At 39.7% G+C, this 10134-nt stretch overlaps 1 protein-coding gene across 5 annotated transcripts in view; it reads left to right on the top strand.

The window, feature by feature from the left end:
- TEX15 (testis expressed 15, meiosis and synapsis associated) overlaps window positions 1-4756 on the top strand; it is a 73066-nt gene extending 68310 nt beyond the window's left edge. For all 5 annotated transcript variants that reach the window (XM_058669838.1, XM_058669841.1, XM_058669840.1 and 2 more), the window contains 2 exons: window positions 1670-2892; window positions 4668-4756. In XM_058669838.1, the coding sequence (XP_058525821.1) occupies window positions 1670-2892; window positions 4668-4705 (1261 nt within the window). In that variant the 3' untranslated portion in view covers window positions 4706-4756. The remainder of the gene's footprint in view (window positions 1-1669; window positions 2893-4667) is intronic.
- Window positions 4757-10134: the final 5378 nt, after the last annotated feature.

Below are 10134 nucleotides of genomic sequence, written 5' to 3' on the forward strand. Positions count from 1 at the left end.
CTGCAGAGGATGATCAAAGTGTTTGAGCCTCTGTACCCAGACGGAAGATCCAGAAGAAGCTCCTGGCTTCAGTCTGCCCCAGTCCTGTCCATTGCAGCTCTTTGGAGAATAAATCAGCACGTGGAAGACTTTTTTTCTCTCTCTCTCTCCCCCTCTTCCCTCCCTTCCTCCATCCTCCTAGCCTTCCCCCCTTCGTCTCTCCCTTTGTCTCTCTAACTCTGCCTTTCAAATAATAAAATATTTAAAGAAGTTTTTACAATGTTTCTAGAATCCTTCTCACACATTTGAGTCTGAACAATTGTATGATGGCATAAAAATGAATAGGCTGCTAGAGGGATAATATAAACCACTTCCATAAGCATCTTTACTTACTCCTTGCTTCTCAGAGAATCAAACTGTTAGACTCATGTAGCACTGAAAATCTAATTTTATGTTGAAAAAGGATACTATCTTCACAGAAGTGTCCTCTAAACACAGAAGGGATAGAGCATCCAGGAGGTTGCAAATCTGTAAGGTAAAGATCATTTACCTGTCATTGTAAATATGGTAAAGTCAAAATGTTTAATACCTAAGGATTTTATTTATTTGAAAAGGAAGAGTTCCACAGAGAGAATGCTATGGAAGATAGGTGGAGGATAGAGAGTTCTGGATCCACTGTTCACTTCCCAAATGGCCACAGCAGCCAGGCTGGGCCAGGCAAAGCCAGAGGCCAGAACTACTTCAGGGTCTCTCAGGTCAGTGCAGGGACCCAAGGACTTGAGTCATGCTTCTCTCCTTTCCCAGACACATTAGCAGAGAGCTGGATAAAAGTGTAGCAACCAGGACTCGAATCAACACCCACAGAAGATGCCCATGCTGCAGTAGGCAGCTTAACTCACTGCCCCACAACATAAGGCCCAAACTTATACTTTCTGGAAACTTAAAGTATTATATGTTAATGGGTGACTGCTGGTAATCAAATGGCTTTTGAGGAGGCTGAGATCAGTGAAATACAGAATTTTAATTTCCTAATAGTAACATTCAAATTCCTTGCCAAGGATGAGTTTCTCTTGACTATGGATAAGTAAAACTTTTTAATTCTGAACATGCTCTTTTCCATCTGTAAAAGAACTTGAGTAAGTGCCAACAAATGATTATTACCTGCTGTAATATTTTATATTACTCATGTCATCAGGTTATTTGAGGGACCTGTATTAGCTGGTTCTAAACATTCCCTCAATGAATACATTTTACCTTACTTAAGACTGTTTAGGTAAGAATCTCAAATATATTAAACAGATAAAATATTTTGGAGGTTCACTTCTCCTGTCTCCAAAGAAAATGTTTGGAGATTTGTGAGTTAGAAACTACATAGAACTATCAAATAGTGTTAGTTTCCAGCTTTTAAAACCCTCTATCAGGAAATTGTCAGTGTACAAAATAAGTTACAATTTTGAAAGTAAATTTGAAATGTGTAATGTTAAATCTTTTTCAAGGAAAGCATTTAAATTCAAAGTAAGGGAGTAAAATTGGGGACATGTCCTACTTATATACTGCCAGGAAAATGAGAAAACTGTAATCTTAAGGACTTTCCTCCTGAACAGAAATTTCACATACACATTTCTGTTAAAATTTTGTGATTGTGTATACTTAAAGTTGTTATGTATGTGTGTGTTGTATTTATATTTAGGATTGCAGAATCTCATCCCAAAAGTGAAAGACAAACAGGGTCAAGTTTATCTGACAGCCAGAGAAGCAAACATGTACCTCCAGAAAAGGTCAACATGCAGAGGTCACCAGCTGGCTCACTTTCACCTCTGAAGAACCAAAACGAGAATTGCACAGCAACGTCAGCAAGAGGAACAGATTTAATGAATACATCTTTGGATGCTTCGGAACACTTGACTGAGCAACAGGGAAGCCTAAATGAAGTAAAGAGTTCCACTGCTGCCAAAACACAAAGTGATATGAAGGAATGTGCTGCTTTTGCGATTTGTGAGCAAAAGAATGGAGATGGCACATCTTTGAAAGACCACGAACTACCACCTCAGAAATTCCTAAAAGATTCCCCAAATCCTGCACATAAATCTTGTCTCTCAAACATAAAACCAGGAACGAATGATTCTCTTGAGCCTCATGCATCAGTGCATGCGAAGCCTTTTGTAGAGTCTGATATCCATAGCAATCCAGAAGTGAATGACTCTATCTTTGAATCTCAAGGTATAGAAATAATAAACACACCTATTAAAAGTTCTACATGTACCAACTCTTCGCAACTCGCCTGTACACAGGACAAAATTCCTGTTCTGCAAATAAGTAAAAGAAAGCCTGCAAAAATTAAGTCAGAAGGAAGATATCTTAGAGATACAGTGCATGCCAGAGCCATACCTTTTGGAGCATCTGGGGATGTTACACGTGACGTGAATAAAAGAGCAGAGTGCTTTTTTTCTGAGCCGCAGAATGATGAGAATGCCAGAGTCCCAGCTCAGCATGCTACCACAGATTGGAATGAACTTCCGCAGTCAGCATGCACCCCGGCGTATAATTCTTCTGAGCATTTTGGAATTTCATATCCATATTATGCTTGGTGTGTGTATCACTATAGCAGCAGTAGCAGTACCATCACTCAGACATATCAAGGGATAACATCTTACCAAGTACAGCCAACTCCTGGGATGTTCACTACAGTAGCAAATACTGTCCAGAGCACACATTCTCAACATTTTAGTTGTTTTGCTGGGACACAAGCAAATGGTTTAATGCCAGTGGGTGGCTATTTATCTCAAATGCCTATTTCTCATAATTTTCAGCAGCCTGTTTTTTCACAGTATGCTTCTCATCAGCCATTGCCACAAGCTACATACCTGTACCCTCCTAATACACATGTGCATCCAGAAGTTCCTTGGAATTTTGGTGAGTTTCACAAGCTTGAATATGTCATCGAATTCGTATTTTTAACTTTGTGCATTTATATTATATGGAATTCACAATAGATTGTGATACATGTATCTTTCATTATTCTATATACGCTTTTAGAATTGTTTATGTGTCAGGAAGAGTTGAATTGTATTATTTTGGTGGAAATTTAGTCAACGATTAAGGAGAAACTAATATCATTATATCCTGCTTAAGGAAATAGCTAAGTAAATCATAGTTAATCTATATAGTGAAACATAATGCAACTATTAAAGGATTTTTAGTTTTTAATGACATAATACTTTAAAAATTTTTTATTTTTACTAGAAAGGCAGATATACAGAGGAAAGACAGAGATCTTCCATCTGCTGGTTCACTCCCCACATGGCTGCAAGGGAGATGAGCTGTTCCGAGACCAGAAGCCAGGAACCTCCTCCAGGTCTCTCACCAAGGCATTGGGCTGTGCTCTACTGCTCTCCTAGGCCACAAGCAGGGAGCTGGATGGGAAGTAAAATGGCACACATTTGGAATCCCAGGGCATGCAAGGCAAGGACTTTTGTCACTAGGCTAGCAGGCCAGGCCTGACAAAACACTTTTAAAAGCTATATCCTCTCTGTAATTCTTACAAATAAATATTTTAAAATGTCCTGTTAACTTATTTACGAAAGTGAGTAGAAAATACAAAGATTAAATATATCAGCATTGTAATTTGATTACCTCCAGTTGATTGTTTAGTTTTGTTTTGTACAGTTTTTTCTGTATTCTATACAGTGAAATACACATTATTTTGATGATTGGAAGGGAAAGTAAAGTTAAAAAGCAAGGTAGCTGGCCGGCGGCGTGGCCTAGCGGCTAAAATCCTCGCCTTGAACGCGCCCAGGATCCCATATGGGCACCGGTTCTAATCTCGGCAACTCCACTTCCCATCCAGCTCCACGCTTGTGGCTTGGGAAAGCAGTCGAGGACGGCCCAAAGTCTTGGGACCCTGCACCCACGTGGGAGACCCTCCCGGCTTCGGATCAGCACAGCACCAGCCGTTGCGGTCACTTGGGGAGTGAATCATCAGACAGAAGATCTTCCTCTCTGTCTCTCCTCTTCTCTGTATATCTGACTCTGTAACAAAATAAATAAATCTTAAAAAAAAAAAAAAAAGATGAAGGTACTTAATGGTGGGTACCTAATAAGTAGCCTAGTGGTTAGGTACCAGTGAAAGCACTGTGGCCCAAATCCAAGTGCCACAGGTCCTCACCCTTGCTGATGCCAGAGGCAGTGTGGTGGCTCAAGCAGTGGGTTCCTGCCACCCACACGAGAGACCTGGATTGAGTTTTAGGCTCTTGAATTTGGCTTTGCCCACCCCAACAATTACAGGCATCTAGGGAGTAAACCAGTGGTTAGAGCATTTTTCCTCACCAACCCCCCACACAAGCTTTCCCTTCCTCCACCTCCCTCCCTTTCTTTCCCTCTCACCACCTCCCACCCAGTCCTTTCCATCTGCCTCTCAAATAAATAAATGTTAAGGGAAAACGGTGACAACTCCTTTGACCCACTTCATCTGTTGCAAGTAAAGTGCTGTATGCCCTGTTCCATCTAGTTCCCAAAAAGATGACTAAGCTGAGGAAGGGACTCCTCAGAGAGCCTTAAATAACTTGGGATCTGACAGCAAGGTTTGCCTATGACTTAAACTCTAGTTCTTTCCACTGTACCATTATACACCGTTGATCTGCATCATTCATTTGTCTCCAATTTTTGTTTTTTGTTTTTTTTTCTTTCAGCTCCGTGGCAACAAGAACCATTTCATCCAAGACACTAAAAGTAGTCTTCTGTCAACTGAAATAAAGGAGATTTAAGAAGTTTTTAAGTATTTTTGCTTATATATTTTTATTGTTAACATTTTAAGTGTAGGTAAATGTGGTAGAAAATATGCAGCTCTTTATAAAATTATAAATGTAACAGTATATTGCATACATAACAGGAAATCAAATACTAACATCTGAAACACTAAAATTACTTACATGTAATATAAGGGGAGTTAATGTAACATTTAAAATGAAGCATTTGATGGTTGTAAAATATTTAAAATCACAATTTTGTTCTGTTACTTTTTTGTTTGTGGTGCTGTGTCATTTGGTGTGAAATAGGAATTATTTTCTTGAATTGGTCATCAAACCAACAACTTTCTTCATCGTTTATTCATGTAATTTATAATTCTGTCAGGCATGGTTAATTATTTCAATTTTAAGATTTTACAATTTTTGCTTGTAAAATGTTTTAAGTAAAAGAATTGATTTTCATATTTTTGGTGCTTCCTTGAGTTGATTTTTTGTTGTTTTTTATGGTGGAAGCAGTTTTAGTTCCGTGTATTGGAACTAAACACTTTTATTGTCCTGTTCCTCAACAGCTTTCCTCACCAGATTATTCCTGCAATCAGTTATTTTATTTCACAATTTAAGTAGTCCTTTTAATGATTTTATAGCATTTTAGTTGGAAATTTTTTTTGTAGTTGCATTGCAATAACTTTTAAAATGCAGCGTAAATACTAAGTTTTTAATGCCCTGGTGTTTTTTTTCTTTTTATATACTCAGCAAAAGTTATTACACAGGTCAACATAATAAAGTGTGAAACTACAGCTTTTATGATTCCAGTCAGAAAGTTTTGAGAATAGAAGAGGCCTTTTTTTTAAGCACTGGTTAGTCTTAAAACCTGAAAAGAGATTTGCTTTGACTGAAAAGCTAGCAAAGCCTCCATGTTTTTATGTCAGCTGATATGTTGTTACCTGGCACAGACCTCCAGAAAATGGAGTACTGCCCGTTTGATGTAAAGTAACTTTCAATTTAGGGAAAACATTAATAAACTCCCCAGAGTAAGGCTCTTCAGTTACATTAACCAAAGTGAATGCAGTTCAGGATGCTTCGTTAACTTTCAGATCTTTTACAAAAAAGGAAAATATTGTCACTAAAGGAATTTGAAAAACAAGAATTGAAGCAATATTAAAATAACTTGTAGAAGGTGGTTTTATTCATGTACAGTCAAAATCAGAACTGAACTGGTATGAGAGCATTGGTATTAACTGTTACTCAAAAAATTACTTTATCTCAGCTGCTTGATTTATGTTTGGTTATGGACAGGTGTTACAAAATTTATTAAGAACTTCTATGATGTAAACCAAAAATTAGACATTCTAATGAAGAATTCTTTGCCTTCAAATTTTGTTAGCATTCTTTCTGATACTTTTATTTGTTAGGTTTTAATGTATTCAGAATAAAAATTTTAAATATTTGATTTCATTTAAACATTCTGACAACATGAAAAATTTGTATTTCCTTTTTCTTTGAATATTTTTTACTCTAAAAATGGAACAAATTAAAATTGAGCAGACCTTTTAAGCAACAGTGTAAATATTGTTTTGGAAATTAAAGAATTATCTAAACAAATTGCATTTCTCTTCATTTCAGAGGTTCCCGCCTCTTTTTCTTCATTTCAGAGGTTCCCGTCTCTTTTTTTTTTTTTTGGTTTCTTGAGGAATGGGAATGTTTAGGAATGGTGCTTACCTTATACACACTCATTGCACAAAAGGAAAGCACACAAACCAAACTTGACTGGCTAACTAGACTGCTGAGGCACCCTTCTGTTCCAACTGGCTTGACCTTCACCTCCATGCTTCTTTTTCTCATTACTTTTAGAAACTTCATTGGTGTCTGCAGTTCATATAACAAAGTGAAGATACGTTTTAAAATTATTAAAATGACAAATTTTAGTGTTTTACTGCACTCACCAAAGAAATTGTTTGGAAAGGTTTATGTAGTAGAAAATGGCAGTAAACCTTGTATTTCAGATATCTGTTTATGTAGAAAGCACAACAGTATATTCATATAGGGTTGAAAGGCACTTGCTAAATAGGCTTGAAATTATCAACAGGATCAGTGAAAGAGGAAGGGAAGTGGGATAGAATATGGGGGTCAAGAGCATAGGCTCTGGAGTCAGGCTGCTTGGCTGCTTTCCTCAGCCCAAGTGGCCTCCAGCCAGTCATCCTCATCTCAGTGAGCAGAACACAATAGCAGCACTAAGTGTAATGGGTTGTTAAGGAAATCAGTAATAATCTGAGCTTTAGAATACCAACTGACTACTGTGACATAAGAACTTGGTACTTTTAGGGGTGGCATAATGCTTCAGTTGGCTAATCCTCTACCTGCAGGTGCCAGCATCCCCTATGGGTGCTGGTTTGTGTCCAAGCTGCTCCACTTCCATCTAGCTCCCTGCTTATGTCCTAGGAAAGCAGCTCTCCTTAGACCTCAAATCCTTGGGCCGCTGCAGCCACATAGGTGAGCGACATGAAAGCAGCTCCTGGCTCCTGGCTCCTGACTCCTGGCTCCTGGCTTTTAATCACAACTCCAGCTGCTGTGGCCATTTCGGGAGTGAACCAGTGGATGGAAGATCTGTCTCCTCTGTTTAAATTTGCCTTTCCAATAAATAAATATTTAAAAAAGACATTTGATACTCCTGTAAAATAGAGCCCATGAGCAACAAAAACCCAAGTCATTAACTACATAAAATGCCTGAAACTAACCAGAAGAAAATTGAGATGATGATTATGAAAAATATATGAGAAACACTCAGTTCACATATAAAATACCCTAACTGCGGTGAACAGCGGGGTGTGTGCTGTGAGCAGCTGTGTGTGTGCTGTGGCTAAGCAAAGGGTGGAGATTCTAATGCCTCTTTTGGGGGTCACTGTTTTTCAGTCCTACCTCCACTGCCAATTCCAATTTTCTGCTAATGCATACCCAGGGAGGCAGCAGTGATAATGCAAGCATTTTGGTCCCTGCCACCCATGTGAGAGACCCAGTTGGGTTCTAGGCCCCTGACTTGAGCTTGCACCAGCTCTGGCTGATAACAGACATGTAGGAAGTGAACTGGTAATAGACTACTCTTCTTTTTCTTTCTGCTTTTCAAATAAAATGAGGTATTATGTGCCTGGCATGGCAGGCTAGTGGCTAAAGTCCTCACCCTGCATGCGCCAGGATCCTGTATGGGATCCCGGCTGCTCCACTTCCCTTCCAGCTCCCTGTTTGTGGCCTAGGAAAGCAGTTGAAAATGGCTCAAAGCCTTAAGGCCCTACACCGGCATTGGAAACTCAGAAGAAGCTCCTGGCTCCTGGCTTCAGATCAGCTCAGCTCCAGCCATTGAGGCCACATGGGGCGTGAACCAGCAGATGGAAGATCATTTTCTCCATCTCTCCTAGTTATAAATCTAGCTTTCCAATAAAAGATATCTTTAAAATGTAATTTTAACAAAAAAATTATTTTTGAATATATGAACACAGGCCGGGGCATTAGCTCAATGGTACGGCATCCCCTATGGGCACCAGTTCTAATCCTGGCAGCCCCACTTTCCATCCAGCTCCCTGCCTGTGACCTGGGAAAGCAGTAGAGGATAGCTCAAAGCCTTGGGACCCTTGGAACTCTTCTGAAAGACTAAGAAGAGGTTCCTAGCTTCTGGCTTCAGATCAGCTCAGCACCATCCATTGCAGCTATTTGGTGAACCAGCAAATAGAAGATCTTTCTGTCCTTTTGTAAATTTGCCCTTCCAGTAAGAATAAATCTTTAAATATATACATATATATGAGAACAAGCAAATTCCTTATGAACAGTGTTTAACCTCTGTTCATCCAAAATTTTCAGTTACAATTTGGTCAAAGCTTAAAATGAATAGTTTCTGGTTGAATCAGTTGGGCATGTGTTTAAATGTAAATAATTTTTTTTTACTTTTTAAATTTTTTTTACATTTTAATTTTTCTCATGATGACACTGGAAGAAGGAATGCCAGAACTCTTGATCTGGCTCACAGTGCCATCAGGACCCCAGTTGGAGTGATCTTTCTTTCTTGATCATCCCTAAGATTTTTGATTCATCCTTTTTCTGGTAACCTCAACATAACTGTTCATCTCCAGCAGTAAGCTCCAGGCAAAAGCATTTTAGCTTTAAAACCGCTCCTGTGAAGGCCCTGTTTAGCTGCTTCTCCCTACATCCCTTCACTAGAAGTGTACCATGTGCCCACTCCCAGGTGGTTTTGTAGAGCCCAAATTTAACTCCAACAAAAAAAGGGTCAATAGAATGCCTGCAGGCAGAAGACCTTGTGAGATAAGGAGCAGCAGAAGACCTTGCAAGATAGAGAGCTAGGAGCCGTTGGGTACTTTCCAAGAGCTAGGAACAGTAAGCTTCAGTTTCCCAAGTTTCCATTTTTACAAAAGAAAGATAAGTTTCCATTTCTCAGACATTGAGTCATTCTTGAAGACTACTTTGAGCAAGGGCAGCTCCTGTACCAATCATAGCCTTGTGTAACTTAAAGGTGCCAATGAGATCCCTGTAACTATGCATCTGCTTCTGTAACCCCGCTTCCTGCTTCCCATATCCTATAAAAAGTCCCAGCTTGTGCGGCTCGGCGCGACTCCCTGCTAAAACGCGCGGGAGCGTCCACAAACCCGTGTGAAATAAACCTTGCCTCATGCGTGATTGCATCTCTTGGTCTCCTGTCTCGTGTCTGCCGGAGGGCTCCGTTCGTCCGGGGGTGAGGGGCCCCTGGCCCCTGCCCACTCGGGTTTAACATTTTCTCAAGAATATTTTTCACTCCCATCGCAGTTGTTTAAAAATCAAAACATACTGGTTCAGCAACTAGAAATTTTTGCTCTGATGATAGTTGGAATTTAAAATGTGATGTTGGCACAAGAGTTTGACACAGTGGTTAAGACGCTGCTTGGAGCACCCACATCTCCTGTCAGAGTACCTGAGTTTGAACCCCGGCTCCACGGCCCATTCTAGGTTCCTGCTGGTGAGCACCCTACCAGGCAGCGGGTAACGGCTCAAGTGCATGCAGTCCTGCCACTCGTGGGGAAGAGCTGGGTGGGCTGCGGGCTCCCGGCTTTGGCCAGGCTCACTCCTCTTGCTCTCACTCTTTTTCATCGCTCCCCTCTATGCCTTTCAAACAAATTGAGGTAAATAAAAATGTTAAATAATATCAACATCATAAAGCATAAATTAACTTTTAAGAGAAGCAGCAAATATTGAAGCTTCCTCAGATATATAAATCCTGAACATAGAAAACAGCTGTTTAGGGTATTTACTGTAAGTTCACCTGCTTTCTTACAAATTCTGCTGTTTTCCTGAAATTTTCCCAATAAATATTTATTGAAGCACCTACCCTCCAAAGTGCTATACTATATTGTGGTCAAGAAATTTGTAGTCT

Source organism: Ochotona princeps, chromosome 11 (genome assembly GCF_030435755.1).
Source record: "Ochotona princeps isolate mOchPri1 chromosome 11, mOchPri1.hap1, whole genome shotgun sequence".
NCBI classification, from domain to species: Eukaryota; Metazoa; Chordata; class Mammalia; order Lagomorpha; family Ochotonidae; genus Ochotona; species Ochotona princeps.